The sequence below is a fragment of the Hylobates moloch genome, unplaced genomic scaffold, assembly GCF_009828535.3.
Source record: "Hylobates moloch isolate HMO894 unplaced genomic scaffold, HMol_V3 SCAFFOLD_6, whole genome shotgun sequence".
NCBI classification, from domain to species: domain Eukaryota; kingdom Metazoa; phylum Chordata; class Mammalia; order Primates; family Hylobatidae; genus Hylobates; species Hylobates moloch.
The window spans coordinates 20,451,711-20,470,106 of NW_026652281.1; the positions used below are offsets into that span (position 1 = coordinate 20,451,711).

Here is an 18,396-nt window from a genome sequence, read left to right on the forward strand (position 1 = left end):
CCTTGGAAAACTCCCTAAACTGCTCCAAGCTGCTTTCTCAAGAGTAAAAGAAATAAATAGCTGTCCTGCATATATACACACCTACAGTCATGTTCAAATGAGAAAATGAGAATGCTTTCTAAAACTCTAAATGAGCTTAGACAAAAATCTTTGGAAGGAAAGATGCAGATTATATTCAGGGACTATGAATCGCTTTTAATCTTCTAGTTTTCTCATTCACAAATGAGAGATTTGGCCCAAAGATAAAGCAGAATTAGAAAAGCTAGGTCACTTAAAAAAAACCATAATGAGCTGCATCTCAGATGGTTCAGTCATACTGTGAGCATCAACAGCGATTATTGCAAAGGTTTAAGAATAGTGAACGACTTTTCCAGGGCGTGAATATTAAGGTAAAAGCTATTTTAAAAATTCAGAAATGAATGAAGCAATAGTTAGTTATCGAAATGAGAGAAAACCACAAAGCTGGCAAAGACTTATTAAACAGATATAAGAATGGACATTAAATAGGTTTAATGAATCCACTTCCTTTATTGCAGTAACCTCTGTACAAAGCAACTGCAATACTCAAGGTTAAAACATTAGAAAACCATTTGTGTGACAGGTATAGTACAGTATTATCAAAATATTACATTTTCAAACTTAGCAGATAATCATCCACCAGAGCTTAAATCTTTAAATTATTTTCGTAGTCTTAAAAAATATGTAATGTCAGAATGCATATAAAAAGAATGCAGAAGGAAAGCTAAAATACAAATGGAATAATGTAACAAATAAATATTTGATTTCAGTAACTGTTAATAATCAGCTCAATACCACCATTCTCTCTAAACTCATTTAATTCTTATAGGAATAATCAACTGTCAAATGCCATGGCATAATTATTTATTTCCAAGCTATCACCAATGATTAGAACTAAAAAAAATTTGGCATAAAAAATCAAAATTCAGCATAAATAAAGCTATTTTTAGCTTCAACACTAGCTAGCATCTCTAAGAATCGTTGAAATAAGTACTATAACAACCTTGAAAATTTTCGACCTGGTGTCTAGTATTAAGTGAAAGTAATGCATTTTTTTTAAGTGAAAAGCTTCTTACATTATTTCACAGACAGTATTACCCACCCCACATTATGAATAGTTAGATATATTTTATGTACTTTATACACACATGTATGACGCATGACATTTGGTTCCTGTAGTACAGATCACAATGTTGTTTTCCTGAATGGGAAAAACTTAAAAAAAAAAAAAGGTAAGTGTACCTGTGCACATTTCAAGATAGCAGCACTCAGTCCATGCCCTATTATCCATCTTAAAAGTTCACACATTATTGTTTACCAAATAATACAATATTTCTACTGTTGCAAAACATTGCAAAACCTGCAATGGAACAATGCTGTGAGTTATAACGTAGAAATTTTTTTTTTTTTTTTTTTTTTTTTAGAAAATCAGTTACTTCATTTTCTTAATATTCTGAATTCAAGTTATCAGATCTCTATATCTAGCTCATACTCATGCAGCAAAAATGCTGCACATCACTGAAAATAATAACGTTATAGATGTCTATCAAGATTCATGAAAACCAGCCAGGCGCGGTGGCTCACACCTGTAATCCCAGCATTCTGGGAGGCCGAGGTGGGCAGATCACAAGGTCAAGAGATAGAGACCATCCTAGCCAACATGGTGAAACCCCGTCTCTACTCAAAATACAAAAATTAGCTGGGCATGGTGGCGTGCACCTGTAGTCCCAGCTACTAGGGAGGCTGAGGCAGGAGAATCGCTTAAACTGGGGAGGCAGAGGTTGCAGTGAGCCGAGATCGCGTTACTGCATTCCAGTGTGGCAACAGAGCAAGACTCCATCTCAACAACAACAACAAAAAAAAAAAAAAAAAAAAAAAAAAAAAGGATTCATGAAAACCTGCATAAATTTTCCACCACAGAAACTTATATCAATTAACCCACTTAACAGTATTTTAGGCGAAGTATTCTCCATTTTTGAACTGGAGAACTGTGTGAAATTACAGCATGCCCTTCAAATGATCACCTTTGTTCTCTATGAAACCTGTATCTGTTTATCTGATTTTGAACTTACGTTTACTTAAACCAAAGTTTGCCTAATGAATCTTGATCACTTTAAAATGCAAAATACCAGCAACATAAATTTCATTATATATACACATATGCATATGTGTATGCATATTACATATATACACACACACACATACAAATATGTAGACATAAATCCCTTGAAATGTTTTCAGGAAATCCTTCCTTGAATTATAAATGAAAAACTTCACATTAATAATTTTATATAAAGCTTTTAGTAACAGTACATATGCACTGTCAAAATTTTACTAGTAGACTATGATGTCAAAACAGACATTTCAAAAGCACAAACTGGCAGTTTTTCTTAACACAAAAGTTTTAAAATATTAAGAATGGATTAAATTTTAATATTCAGAATAATCTGTTCAAACCTGAGTGTATTAAGACTAAGTGTACTTGACAATTGAATGAATTAAGCCTAAAAACATTTCTCTAAGAAACCAGTGGTCCATTTAACCATTTGATGAAACATTATTTTAATGACTTATAAAGGATAGTACAGTATACTGAAATTCCACTTAAATATTGAAATATTCTACTAAATGACATTGCTTTGTCTAAATTTCCTCCAGAAAAATCTGTTAGCATTTCTTAAACGTCCCTCAGATTTGAGGGAAATTCTAAATTAGGACAGTTTTCTCTCCAAATAAATATAAATGATCTTGAGTATTTCTGTTTAAAGAATGACGTGATTTTTAAGCATGGTATATAGAAAGAAGTATGGGATGAATCTTCAATCTTCCCTAAGGTTTCAATAAATAATAATAAATATAGTAATAATAGCCAATCAGAGGGGTTAAAAAGGTATTTGGGGGGCTTTTTTTCCTAGCTCTATATTCACATATATAAACCTTACCATGGGGTCACTTTTTGGTTACCATTTCCCCTTCCCCATTTTTTCATTAACCTGCCCTAATTAATTCTCACCTTTAATATCTAACAGATACCTTTATAAAATTAACAAAACATATACAGTACTCAACACTAAATGGTCAATGGAAGAAGACAAGCAGTGTTCGTTTTGCTTTAAAGTGGAAGAGACTAGAAATAAAAACAGTTGAAGGCAAAGTTTGACATTCTATAAATTTATAAAAGAGGATATATGGATGAAATTTGGTTAATTTCAGAAGGCACCTCAAGGCTAAAGGCTTTTTGTACTTCTTTCATCAATCAAAAAGTTAACATGCTTTTATTGCTATTCAAGTAGCAAAGGAAAACTACTCTCACAAACTTCAGTTCAACAGAGGAGAATCACCATTAAGACTGAGATATGGAATTGACTAAAACCGAAGTCTCCATACACGTATCAATGAAGCAACTTTCCTGTGTGCTTTCAAATTAATGAAATCGTGAAAGAAAAGTCACCATTCGCCATTGTGATGTTAATGTGTCATTGAAGATTTCAGTTACTACACTAGGCACTGAAGTACCATTCTGGAGGGCTGTCCACTGTATAGAACATTTATGAATAGAAGGTAAGGACACTCTGATGATTCCCACGAACTAGGAGGATTGGTGGTAGGTCCTTAGATAGAGCTTCTAACCATGCCATGTAGAGAGCACTAGACACGGCACCTTTTCGTGCAACTGGGAGACTCCTGGTATCAAAAAGAGAAAAAAAAAAAAACAAAACCCTGAGCAATGCATTTACAGAATAAAATGTAGCAAAGATTATAAAGTAGATTACAATAACAGTTACTATAAATTAATTACAGAATATTTCTGAGTGCAGGAGAATTCTGCATATAGAATAACAACCACAGTTGTGTTGCTTAGCGATGGAGACGCATTTCTCCGAACTTATTGTCAGGCAATTTTGCCCTCGTGAAAACATCATAGGAGTACTTACACAAACCTAGATGGTATAGCCTACTACACATCTAGGCTATATGACACAGCCTGTTGCTCCTAGGCTACAAACCTGTACAGTACGTTACTGTAGTGAATACCATCGGCAACTGTAACACGATGGTAAGCATTTGCATATCTAAATATAGAAAAATACAGTAAAAATATGGTTTTTTTTTGTTTTTTTTTTTTTTTTAGAGAGAGATGAGGTCTTAATACATTGCTCAGGCTGGACTCAAAACTCCAGATCTCAAGCAATCCTCCCACCTCAGTCTCAGTCTCCCAAGTAGCTCAGACTACAGGTGCACACCACCGTGCCCAGCTTAACATATGGTATTATAATCTTATGGTATCACCATCGTACATGCATATATAAAAGACCATAATCTTTCAACAAAAGATTTTTCAAAATTTGTTCATAAGAACAGTAAATATTTCTATAAACCACAGTACCTCTGATATCGCACACTAAATCCTAGATTTCCCCTTCTTTAATAAGAATAGAATTATTTTAGGTGAAAGGTATGTTTACTATCAAAATTTAGAAAACAGAAGCTATATATGGATAAATGCAATCTTTATCTTATCTCAGTTTTAATTTCTATTTATGGATGGTGGTAGCAGTGACCAATTGCTGTATAGTTTTTCTCTAAATTTCTATGTTTTGGTGTCTTTTCCATTTACAGGTATTTGATTATCATCAGCAAAACTTGAAACTTTCTGATTTATTGAATGTTGTTAAACTAACAATCTTTTGGTAGTTTTTTTCATTACTTGGCTTTTTTTGTGGGGGAGAGGGCTGAGCTTTCCTATCTAAGGACACATGTTCCAGAATTGAGAAAATGTGGGTTCAAAGAATAGCAAACCTAGTTCAGTAGAGGAAGCACCAAAGTAGGCATTTAGTATCTGTATTTAACTCAAGGCCAATGTGTCTGTATGTAAAATTTGTGTGTGGGAAACATAAGAATGGGGATCCAGATAGGAATCACTATTCAAGTTTAATCTGCCAACATTTTTTGAATTATTTTCAAGAGGAAACTGTCCAGGGCCCAAATTTTAATGTAGGACCCTCCTATCCACAACGTGCTTAACGGCTATGCTGTAGTGTTTACAAAGATAAGGAATTTTAAAAAGGTGAGAAGAAGGGTAAACAAAAGGTTCCAATATAACCTATTATAAAAAAATTACTTGGGATTCATATAAGCATAAGGTTAAAGTTTTTGTCTTTCTCCATATGCTTAAAGCATAGTATATTTTTACAAGTTTGTTTTTTCCTCCTTATAACCACTAAGTCAATATGGGTGTTATATAGATAGGTAGTTGGAATAGAAATTAATTCAAAGCATATTATCATAGATTAGCAAGAAAATCTTTATAAAGATATTACTTACATGACAATAATATTAGCTGTGCTTGAATGTTCCTTTAATAACTCATTTAACCTGATCTGCCGGTATGTCTGAAATGAAACAGGACAGTCATTCCTAGACCATTTGGAAATAAGAATTTAGCATGGTTCATAAAACTATAAGGAGACAAAAAGAAACTGAAATGAATTTTCGTGTAATAAAAATATCTGTTTTCTCTTTTTTTAAAAAAATGCTTTCTGCTAACCTCAAATAATCTATTTTAAAGTAGAGTTCACTTATACAACTGACCCCTCCTATATCAAATTGAAGTTCTTGGTTTTCATGTCTTTTATTATATAAAAGATTAATGAAAAGGAAGCAGAAGAGAAAGAATACCTTGGTCTTATAAAGTTCAAGCTCATTATCTGTTATTCGCCATGGTTCATCTTCTTTCATTTTATCTGCAATATCTTGCTCTTTATCATCTTCATGAAGTCTGTATGGCTCAATCATTTCCTCAAAAGCTATAATACTTTAAAAAACAGAAATAATACTGACAACTAATCTTACTTTAAGTTACATAACAGGAAGATCTTAAATATTAAATTGTAACTTGCAAAGTTAGTGCCTCTCATTTATTATGCTCCTCTCCATACCCCAACCATAATAATCACTTTGGCAATTTATTTCAAAAACAGCAATTTCTAGTCTCTCAAACTGATGAGAAAATTAGAACCCATATGGACAATACGGATTGTGCAACCCTAATCTGAAATCCAAAATGCTTCAAAATCTAAAACTTTCTAAGCACCAATATGATGTCTAATGGAAATGCTCAGTGGAACATTTTGAATTTCTGATTTTTGGATTAGTATATAATGAAAATATTCCAAAATTAAAAAAAAATCTGAAATCTGAAACACTTTTGGTTGATCCCAAGTATCTGGGATAAGGAATCTCCAACCTGTAATAAAACTGCATTTTTAATGCTAAAGCTGATCTCACTGTATCTACCCCTCCTCCCCTTATGGCCATTTTCTCTCAGCCTAAATAAATTTTACCATAGTAGCTAAAATGATCCCTTTGAGCAGTAAGTCAAATTGTGTTACTACTCTGCTCAAAACACCCAAAGGCTTTCCCAGTTATCAATGAATAAAAGTAATGTAAAAAAATGTATTAGAACATTTTGAAGGGGAAAAGGGCAGATACTAAAAATTTAAGGAAATGCAAAATTAATTTCTACATCCAAAGATACTTACCAGTAAAATAACATGAATGGCATTCTAATCCTCTATGAACATGGAAAAATATTTTTCAGTATCAAATCTAGTATGAAGCACCCAGTATACACTGTTTTACAATAAAAGCAATCTCACCCTGATTACAACCTTACAAATTGTACCTTACTATTTTCTATCTAAAAGGAATTCTTTATATCAGCTTCATATTGATTCAACATTAAGAATTAAAATTATATCAGGTAAAATAAATACAAATATCATTATAACAACCCGTATATACCATTTTCAGGTGGAATATTCCAAAGTCTTTGCGAGAAGAATTCTGAATGCAACTATTGTAGGCAAATGTTTAGATTTTCCTATTTTAGCAATAAAACAAAACAGTGGAAAGTAGTAGGTATGTAGAGCAGGGACTGAGTGGTTATAACGACTGTAGGCAGGGGCAATGGAAATGAATCACCGTTCAGAAATCACATGTAAAGCTGTAATTTAAATCCTCTCTGAATACTGAAAACTCTTTAGACTTTAATATCAGATATATGCATGACAACTATCAATGCTAGATTTTTAAAATATTGACTTCACATGTAACTAACAGCAAGAAAAAAATCTCTGGGTTTTAATTAAGTTGAATCTGTGTCTGAGTAGGCCATCTATAAAAGGATCAGAAATTTGTAGAGTAACTTACTTTTCTTTCTTTGGTTTGGTATTGATATCTCCTAGGACCATAATATCAGAAAAGTCTATCCGGAACTTGCTAAGCAAAGTAGCCATCCTACAACAAAAATAAAGAGAATTAAGATACAAGTATTTTCATTCTATATTGGGCTGAATCCATATATCTAAAAAGCATGATTTATAGAAAAAGTCTATCATGTGCTAAACAATATCTATTTGAATTAATTCACACCATTAATTCACAAAGTAGACTTAAATTCACTGAGTACTTTCTGAGTAATCACTGAGTATTTTACTTTCTCTGAATCGCTCCTTAGTACTGAGTAATGGACAAAGACATTAATAATAAAATTTAAATGGCAGCTAATGTTTCTTAATTTTAGTCAAACTATATTGATAAGTACATAAATTTCAGGAAAAACTAGTAGACAAATATTTATTTTTGGATTATTCTTCCATCCAAGAAGGCTTATCTCAGGGCCCAAATATGACCTGTGGGCCATACTGAAGATGTAGTTGATGGCAGATTAAGTTCATAGCATTTTTGGGGCAGAGGGAACTGGGACAGGACATAGAAAAGGAGCATCAATAAGCCTGATTTTTTCAGTTAATACCTTTCTGAAGGCTTAGTTGGCAATGAAACATCGGTGGCAACAGAACAGTTGAAGTGCACATATATACAAAAAGCAATTAACAAAATGCAATTTTATTTGTAATAAAAATGTTTTTAAATTGAAATATGAGAAAACAGATCTGCTACAGGTTTGACTATTAAATTTATTACTAGTATTTCTTGCATAATCCACTATTTGAAATGAATAAACAGTTGCATTCCAGGATCTATCAATTAAGTGGCTACTATAAAACATGCTAAACATAACAGGACCCACAAAGCTTAAATAAGACAATAAATATAATACTAGCCATAATGTGATGAGTGGTAGGTATAAAGTATATTGTGATTCCGGAAGGAAACATAAAACTAGATGGGGAAGTAAGTGGGGGGACAATAGGAAAGGCACTATGAAGAACTGAGCTGGGTTTTAAAGAATGCAGATTTAAAGAGATAAAAGGAGAGGCAAATGAAGAGCTATTTGCAGGAGAGAGATGAAAATAGGCAAAGGAGTAAAAGCCTGAAGTCACATGCATGTTTAGAGCATATGGAAAAGTGTGCTGAAATACTGGGGGAAATAGAAGAAAAGGAAATGAGAGGACAGACTGTCAACGGCCTTGACTGCTACATTATAACAATTAGATTTTCTATGGCAGGTAGCAGAGAAGTGGTTTAAGTATTTTGGGTAGAGGAATCATATGGTCAAAACTCTGCTTTCTGAAAAATAAAACTGGGTTTCAGTGCTTCTAAGTACCCATGTCTTACCTTTGACCCATAATGTGTACAATATACACATTAATTAGGTTGAAGATTATGCACATTATGTACTCTGTAAAATATACATGTTATAGGTCAAAGATAAGAGTACTTAGAGAGCAGAAGAGAAATACTGAAACAAGAACTAGAATCGTGACAGTATAGATGGAAAGAATCGGATGGATGACAATGGCATCCTGCATTTTGTTGTCTAGAAGTCTACAACGAAATGTATCTCATATATAAATATGTAATGTTTGTGCATTTTCTCCCCTGACTAAAAGAAAAAAGTTGCTTAGCACTTTAATGTTACAAGTATTTACGAAGGATCTTCTAACATGGTAGTATGTTAAAAAAAATTATATCTAAGTAAAATTAAGTATTTGCTAGTTAAACATGAAGACTTAAGAGAACAAGGTTATATTTAAAATTTTTAACTTCAGTAAAGAACAAAGCAAGATAACAGACATTTTCTGGATTGTCTAATTTTTATCCTATCAAATTTATACTGTAGCAATGAAGTGCTACTAGATTCATGCCCTTCAATGTGAAATAAACTTACGCTCTCCGGTCATGGTCTATTCTGTTTATCTTTCCACCAATGAATACTCTGATCTTACAGTCTTTCCATTTTTTCTTGGTCGTCAGAAGGTAAGGTATCAGTAAGGTCAAACCTGAATTATAAAAATGTAATAAACCATTTACTAAATGCAAATTTCTTAATCAGGAACATCAATTTAGTCTTGAAAAACATGTTTACTACAACTCCATATAAAACAAAAATCTTCTTTCTGTCCTTCCTTGATAATTCAGTCAAAAAGCCATTAGCAGACCTGAGAAAGAAGGGACTCCTAATGGAGTCTGATCCCATTCAAGGAAGGTAGCCAAATGGGATAGCAGCCTGGTAAAGTCGAGATTAGTCACATACAACAGGATTGAGAAAATAAGTGTAATTATTGACCTTAGCAGGAGCCATGTCTAACACTGAAATTAGAAATATGAAAAGGGAGAAGCTGGACTGAAATTGGTTTTTGATCTCCATTTAAATCTCCACACACACATATACAAGGAGTTTCTGGCTCTGTCCATGGAGAACGCCTGGGAGCAGTGACACTCTAGTAGACACAAGCATATCCAATGCCCTGATCTTTGTTTCTAAACACTATTATTCAGTAAAAGGAACCAACATTCCTTGGAAAGGGGTCACTTTCATGGCTGTGAAGGGAAAGTGCAAAACAATCAAACTGGGCCTGGAACATCTTCTTGTATTAGAAAAATAACCCAAAAGAATGGGCCGGGGGCAGTGGCTGACACCTGTAATCCCAGCACTTTGGGAGGCTGAGGTGGGCAGATCATGAGGTCTGGAGATCGAGACCATCCTGGCTAACACGGTGAAACCCCGTCTCTACTAAAAACTACAAAAAAATTAGCCGGGCGTGGTGGCGGGTGCCTGTAGTCCCAGCTACTCGGGAGGCTAAGGTAGGAGAATGGTGTGAATCCGGGAGGCGGAGCTTGTAGTGGGCCAAGATTGCGCCACTGTACTCCAGCCTGGGTGACAGAACAAGACTCAGTCTCAAAAAAAAAAAAAAAAAAAAAAAGAATGATTGAATGATTGGGACATGATAAATGGAAACAAATCAGCCTAAAGGAAGATTCTGCTGGCAAAATATGGGACAATTGGAACATTAAAACAAATGAAAGTAACAAATTATATCCTGGCATAGTTTGGGTATCAGCCCCTACCCAAATCTCATGGTGAACTGTAATTAATCCCCAATGCTGGAGGTGGAGCTTAGTGGGAGGTGTTTGGATCATGGGGGTCAGTCCCTCAAGGTTTGGTGCTTGTCTTTGTGATAAGTTCTCACGAGATCGGGTGATTTAAAAGTGTGTGGCATCCCCGTCTCCTCTCTATGTCTCTCTCACTCCTGCTTTCGTCATGTGATGTGCCTGTTCCTGCTTTGCCTTCTGCAGTAAGTAAAAGCTCCCTGAGGCTTCTCCAGAAGCTGAGTGATGTCACGACCATGCTTGCGTGGCCTGCAGAATCGTCAGCAGATTAAACCTCTTTTCTTTAGAAACTACCCAGTCTCAGGTATTTCTTCAAAGCAACACAACAACAGTCTAATACATATCCCCACTGAATGTCAATAAAATAGGAATCAATGAGTCCACACCGACAGAAATAAAGAGAAATCTCTTCCTTACAATAAAATGCCAACTAATAAATAAGGAAGAAATGATGGAATAGGAGAATCATCATTTGGCAACCACAACAATAACAATAAATTCAGGCAGAAACATCAATGGATGCTAAAGACAGTGGTGAAGGCTGCAAGAATAGTGTATTTACATAGTCTCAGAGTAATTCCTCTGTGCCATCCCCAATACCTGTAATTATAAAGCGGGGGGTAACTTTTCAGTGAATAAACGTGGTGAAAATCATATATTACTCAATGGTTAATTTCACCAGTGATGGGACAAATCAACATCCTGTGCCACCTGATGAGATGTAGACAGAAGAGCACAGCATCACTTCTGTGATATTTCTGCCAAAGATAGATAACCTAAAACTAATTATAATAAAACATTAAATAGCACTTCAAATTGGGTTACAGTCAACAAAATGGCTCATACTAAAAAAAAGTTAAGGTCATGAAGCTCAAGGAAATACTACTGAACAACCTCCGCATTAGGGATACTGAAGAGACCAGACAACTAAATGCTGTGCCTGATTCTGAAATTAATCCTTTTGCTTTTGCGAATGCTGGCAAAATTTGAATGGGGTCCACGGGTAAAGAGTGCATGCCGTTTCTTACTATTCTCACAATTTCAGTAAATTTAAAATCATTTTTAAAAAATTAACAAGCTTACCTCCATCATCAAAAAGCCACCAGACATCAATAGTATTCTTTCCTTGTTTTTTCTGAAACTGTGTACTAGCTTCAAGAAGCTTTTGGTCAGCTACATTTAAAGGCACAATAGGGCCTTTGGATTCTAAAGGATTAAGCAAAAAATAAAATGTAAGCAAAGTAAATATTAAAGTCCCTTTTGCTGAATTCCTATTGTTTCCAAATTTTTGTATATTCAGATGTTTATGCTACAGATAATTCAGACAATTGTATATGGCATCTACCATAAGCTTTCAGTTGTTTATAATAAAAGTATATTTTATAAACGGCTAGAGAGAAATAACTCTTTACAATAGCTAAACCAATCCAAATTATCTGCCCACTTACTAATATTTTCAAGCATTCTGAATGAACGTTAAGAGAATCATAAATAACAATAAAAAAATTATACTGAGCTGCTAGATTTTGTGTTTTGAAAAGCTGTTTCAGTCAAACCGGACAAATCAAGTTTATACCTGTTCTGTGAAACTATTTCTTTGGTAATCTGGTATCTCAATAATTTAAAGCTCAAAACTTTTTAAAAGACAAAGTTGTTATCTGCAATATAAATGAACGATGGGAGTTGAAGACATACTAACACATTCTTACAATTATCACAGTGAAACCTTAGTCTAAGGAAAGACTTCTCATTTTTACCCATGTTTTGTTCCCAATATGTGGCACCCAATTCTAAAGCCATATAACAACCACATCTTTCTCTGGACCATAGAAAGATGGTGGGAGCTCCCTGGAAGGGCACCCATCTGCTGCAGGTCTGAGAACAATACACCAAGGAGTTCCCATTTATATTCCCAGGAGTCAAAACAAAACAAAAAACAGCATTGATTCTGTGAGCAAGCAAATGACTATCATGAAACTCCTACACCAAAATTTTAAAAGCAGAAATCCATACGAGGACATCTGATCACCTCTGTAGAATGTCACTTTTCATGCTGCTGTGATATATGCAAACATGACAAATGATTTTGCATGATGAAATAATATGGCTACCAAACCACACTGCTCCATAACTCTCACCTCTATCTCCTTCTCATAAAATTCATGTATGTTGACATGACTGTGTATCTCCCAAACGCAGCACGACTGTGAGAAATATCGTAATTTTTGAAATGAAAAATACATTAGTATCAAAATTGAGGACTTGGCTGGGTACAACTGATGGTAAAGAATGCAAGTGACACTGCAAATAAAACCTATTTCAGTGTCCCTACTTATCATCTAAACCATGCAGTTTAAATTAAAAAAGATTAATACCGGCTGTCTGGGTCTAATATTTCAGAAATGCTATGATGACTGAAAAGAATTTGTCTGTGATATAAGTCCATTTCCTGAGAATATTTAACTTTTTAGTTAGACTAATAATAATTTTTCTAATCTGCGTTTATAGAACTGTAACATTACCTCACCATGGAAATAAAAACCAAGGTTAAAAAAAGGGAATAAGGTTGGAGTTAAAGAGTTTACAGCATGAAAAAGGAGTTAAAATAAAATGATGAAAAATGCCTGCCTTTTTTCAACAGTGGTTGAGTTGCAGTCTTGCCATCCTCTTCCTCAACTAGATTATGTTTAAAAAACACAAAAATATGTTAATTGCCTTTATATTAATAAAATAATAAAAATGTAAGCAGAGCACATTTATAAACAAAATACAATATGAAGCAATAGTCCACTGAAAAATAATCAAGACTGAAGATTAATATTTTCTGCACTGAGTGTTGAAGATTTTAAAAAGCAAACATTTGAGACCCCTCCCTTACAGGATGACTAACATCCCTAAATTTAATTTCTATAAAATTATTTTTAAAATTTCTGCATATTTTAAAAATTTTTACACTTTCATACTTGAAATAAGTTGAGAAGATGTTGAACTGTGGCTTATAGGTATAAATATGACACTAAATATTGATATTGCAGATAATACATAAATTTTAAACATGCCATCACTGTGCAAATAACTGAAGAGCAATTTTAGAAACATTTAATGGACATTTGTTTGTTAAAAATTAATCACCACTTGAAATATTAAGAAATTTGATCAGAGACAGAAGTATTTTGCTTTATATAAAATGCCAGGTTATACAGGAGTGATTTTTCTCACATATATATATTTATATATGTGCATTAATATTCATTTATATTTTAAAAATCTACAAATATTTATTTGGCATTAACAATTTTCCTAATCTCATTTTGTTCCCTTAATACAAGCTTGTATTAAAATATTTGTTTACGGCATATAAAACTCTGGACTTGGACAGGAAAGAGTATACTGCAGTGGGCTCTGGAGTTAGACTGCAAGATTGCAATCTTACCTCTACATTTATATTCCCAGGAGTTAAAACAGCTGAGTGAACTTTCATTACTGAACTTGCTTTTCTCATTTGTCGAAAGAGGTATTAGTACCTACCTCTTCAGCTTGTTATACTAATGCAAGTATTAATGCACTGAGCTCTGGGCCTGGCAGAAAGTATTTAAAGGGTGTTCTTTTTGACTTTTTGCATGATGTATGCTTCAATAACCAAGATAGACACAGCTAAATACTGCGGATTTATAACAACTACACACTAATGTCTGTAATTCTGAAGACTTTTTAAAATGTATAAACTTTTCTATAGTATCTATGCTGCTAAGAATAACTGACTAAACAGAAAATAAACACAAAATAAAGCAAACACTAATCTCTTAAACTTGTAATGGAAAAATAGATTTTATAGCATTCAATATTGTTCTTATAAAGCAGATATTTAATGGCATTTGTCTTTGATAATAAAAATTATAAATATAACTACGGATATGCTGCATTTGTTTAAAAGAGCTCAGAAATGTCAAGGAAATCTTGGCATTTAACAATTATAAAGTAAGTTAAAGGCATTTAGATTTTTACAATAAAAAGGTAAGTAGAAATGTACTGACCCAGTTTCCTGTTCTATAAAAATAATGATTTCATAAGATCATAACATATATTAATTAGCTAATGTATGGGTAACATCCACTATAATGTGGGTGCATGGAGTAGATGCTTGATATGTATTACTTCTTACCCTCCCATTAAACTTCACCTATTAATTCCCAACAGATTCTGTAGAAAAAGAATGCTTGAAGCAAAAGAAAAAAACAAAAAAGAGGAAATGAAAGAATGTATAGTGTAAACTAAAATAAATGCTAGAATATAGGAACAGTTATCAGAATCAGTTTATAGAATTTTGAGGAAAAACAAAATACATTATAATCAAGCCAGCAAAGAACTGAAAAGGAAAATGGGTGTGAACTAAACTTTACTAATACTCTAAGCCAACAAGGTAAATGAGAAGGAAAGAAATAAAAAGCAACATTACTGCTTCTAAATAATATAGAAGAGATAAACTGCACAGAGACATGATTGGTCCAAGGTTACAATTTCAGAAAAAGAATGGGAAATATTTTGCAGGAATCAAAAGTATGTTATAGTTTAATGATTCACAGCACAGACTCTTTTCTTGTTGCGTGTCAGCTGGGAATAGGACAGATGGAGATACTAGATTGAACAGAGGTAGGAGAGTGAGGGTGGGAGAGTAAGATTTGGAAGTCATCCCTCTTTTCTTCTCAAAGATGACACACAGATTTGTGGATGAAATTATGTGAAAGTCATGAGTTTGTTACTTTAAAATTACCACGTTCTTTCCAAATTCAGATTTAACCTATGCTTCAAATTAAAATGTTTTATTTAAAGCAACTATAAATAAAAACACAGAAGCCATATTAGTAAATAACTGGCGTGGTTTCTGTTTGATGATCTACTCTAATACCTTAAACAGCTAGTCATTTTGTAGCTATTTTTGAAAGCCATAAATTTTACCTGACCAGCTAGAAATGACCAGTACAAGTCTGAGAACAAGTTATTTTTATAAGACATATTATATAATTAAAAATATTTCTCTCAAATTAAAACATTACTATTAATAAGACTTATTGTTTGAATGAAAATTACCTTTGTGTGTAATTGGTTTTTCACTGAGTGGTTTGGAAGTATCTAAATCGGACTTTTTACTATACTCCACACTTACTACCACATCCTTGGTGCCAGGAGATTTCTCTTGTGATGACAATAATTCTTCTGTAGACAGAAAATTATTTAAAATAGTATCTAAGTCATATTTTAACTGTTAAGGCATTATGGTTTAGTAATTAAACTATTATGAAAAAATAAGTTGATTATAAATGGCTTATTTAAACAACTATGATAATCTGTTTGAAATGACTATTCATTTAAATACGTAAACCACAACTAGGTTATAGGTTGAAAATCCTGATCTGAAAGTCTGAAACTTTTTACATGCCTAACATGACGCTCAATGGAGCATTTCAGATTTGGGATTTCTGGATCAGAGGTGCTCAACTGGTAAGTACTATGTAATGCAAATGTTCCAAAATCAACCTCCCCACCTCCAAATTCTGAAACCCTTCAGGTTCCAAGCATTTTGGATATAGATACACAAACTGTATTTGAATTACAAGCTGGAGAATCAGTAATGAGTACAATTCATAGGACAGTAGAATCTGGTAGACAGTAATACATAGTATGTCAATCAATTCTCTCTAAATCAGTTACATAAAAAATGTAAAATGTAACAACTGTCCATAGATGATACGTAAGATGACAGACAACACTGAAAAACTCTACCCACTCTATAAAACCAAGACCACCGAATAGTCTTCTTAAGTTCATGGTGAAAGTACCATTTCTTCATTTTAAAGTAGTTTTTCTTCATTTTCTCTTTTTGTCAGTTAGTAAAGATTTAACTTCCACCATACAAACACGTATCACAAAGACAAATATAAAACTGATAGTATGTCCATAATCCTCATCACTTATTTGTGTAAATGAAGAGAAACAACAGAAACTACATGCCAGCACTATGCTAAGAACTTGCAGGCCTTAATCTCTTTTTTAATCTTAACAACCAACCTGTAAGGTAAATACATTTTAAAAGATAAGGGAACTGAGGCTTGGAAGTCATCAAATTTGCCTAGGCTACAAAACATCTAACAGAAAAGGCTGATATTTTTAAAGCAGATTTGCCAGACTCCAATGCCTATGCTCTTAATTCCTATGCCCAAATTCCTGTTTTAAAACTTAATGATGAGTAAGGCATTCAAAAACATTTCATAATGATTATAAATTCATGAAAATACTTTTTAAAAGTTTCAATCACACTCAAATTTCAGTAAATGATAGAACTATATAATTTATTCGTCAAACTGATACGTGAAAGGGAACACTACTATTTATGTTGAGTTAACAGGTATAAGTTAGGCAATCTAAACCTCAATTCTGGTACAGCAAGAAATAATTGAAATAGTATTTTGCCAAAACTACTCCAGATTGCTGAAAATGCATATTTGGTCACACTGATAAAGACCTCAAAGTGCTTTTTTCAAAACTGCAGACTGCCCTTAAAGGGGTAAAGAGAGGGAAGATTAAAACAGTTTAAATACAGAAGCAGATATCTCTTAGATATTAAAGCTTAGCTCATTCTGATGATTTGGTTAATTAATTGATGGGGTAATATGTTATATATGTAAATTTTCTTAAGCATATAATTTCTTAAAGTACCAGAAAATCTTCAAAGGATATAAAAATCTTCACAGTTTTTTTTTTTTTTTTTTTTTTGTATTTTTTGAGTCTTGCTCTTGTCATCCGGGCTGGAGTGCAATGGAGCAATCTCGGCTCACTGCAGCCTCTGCCTCCTGGGTTCAAGCAATTCTCCTGCCTCAGCTTCCCGAACATCTGGGATTAAAAGCATGCCCGGCTAACTTTTCTATTTTTAGTAGAGACGGGGCTTCACCATGCTGGTCAGGCTGGTCTCAAAACTCCTGACCTCTGGTCATCCACCACCTCGGCCTCCCAACATGCTGGGATTACAGGCGTCGGCCACGGTGCCTGGCCATAGTTTTTATAAAGTTGGCAAAAGTAGTAATTATACCTTACTCAGGCTTTAATCTTCACTTTCAAAAATGCTTTAAAAGTTACACACTGTATTATTATTTACCTACCATTCTTGACATGTCAAAATTATACAGTGGGAGGTAGAAAAGGGGAACACATAGGGAGACCTCTGTAGTGACAGAACAGTTCTGTATCTTTATTGCAATGGTGGGTACACAAATGAACACATAAGTGGCACACAACTACACAACCACCCACAAGTCTTTGTAAAACTGCTGAAATCTGAAAAAGGTCTGTGGATTGTTTCAATGTCAATTTCCTGGCTTGGATATGGTACCTTAGGATAAGGCAAGATGTTATCATTGGGGGAAACTGGATGAAGGGTACAGAGGACCTCTCTACTATTTTTTGCAACTTCTTGTGAATCTATAAATATTTTTATTTTATTTTATTTTATTTATTTATTTTTTTTTTGAGACGGAATCTCGCTCTGTTGCCCAGGCTGGAGTGCAGTGGCGCGATCTCGGCTCACTGCAAGCTCCACCTCCCGGGTTCACGCCATTCTCCTGCCTCAGCCTCTCCGAGTAGCTGGGACTACAGGCACCCGCCACTACGCCCGGCTAATTTTTTTGTATTTTTAGTAGAGACGGGGTTTCACCGTGGTCTCGATCTCCTGACCTCGTGATCCGCCCGCCTCGGCCTCCCAAAGTGCTGGGATTACAAGCGTGAGCCACCGCGCCCGGCCTAAATATTTTTAAATTAAAAAATGTTTTAAAAAAATTTATTAGGTCTGCTGAAGATAGAAAACGTTATGACAAACTTTAGGCTTCTATCAATATGACTCTGTACAAAGCATACTTTTACAAATATGAAAATGTCTAATGATTTAGTGGTCATTTAAAAATTTTTCCTCAGGCTATTTTATGTCTTTAAAACACCTGGCCAACAGACAAACCTAACTAATGTCTGTTTCTC

At 33.9% G+C, this 18,396-nt stretch overlaps 1 protein-coding gene across 4 annotated transcripts in view; it reads right to left on the bottom strand.

Annotated features, from left to right (window-relative positions):
- Positions 1 to 504: 504 nt before the first annotated feature.
- Positions 505 to 18,396, bottom strand: part of SLC12A2 (solute carrier family 12 member 2) — a 108,890-nt gene continuing 90,998 nt past the window's right edge. Inside the window, exons 20-27 of one of the 4 annotated variants that reach the window (XM_032156531.2) lie at positions 15,463 to 15,588; positions 13,003 to 13,050; positions 11,458 to 11,580; positions 9,152 to 9,263; positions 7,231 to 7,317; positions 5,698 to 5,833; positions 5,344 to 5,411; positions 505 to 3,702 (exon numbers count right to left, since the gene is read on the bottom strand). In XM_032156531.2, coding sequence (XP_032012422.1) covers positions 3,567 to 3,702; positions 5,344 to 5,411; positions 5,698 to 5,833; positions 7,231 to 7,317; positions 9,152 to 9,263; positions 11,458 to 11,580; positions 13,003 to 13,050; positions 15,463 to 15,588 — 836 coding nt within the window. In that variant the 3' untranslated portion in view covers positions 505 to 3,566. Of the gene's footprint in view, positions 3,703 to 5,343; positions 5,478 to 5,697; positions 5,834 to 7,230; positions 7,318 to 9,151; positions 9,264 to 11,457; positions 11,581 to 12,512; positions 12,579 to 13,002; positions 13,051 to 15,462; positions 15,589 to 18,396 lie in introns of those variants that run through there. The other 3 variants (XM_032156532.2, XM_058440530.1, XM_058440531.1) reach the window with 3 other exon arrangements.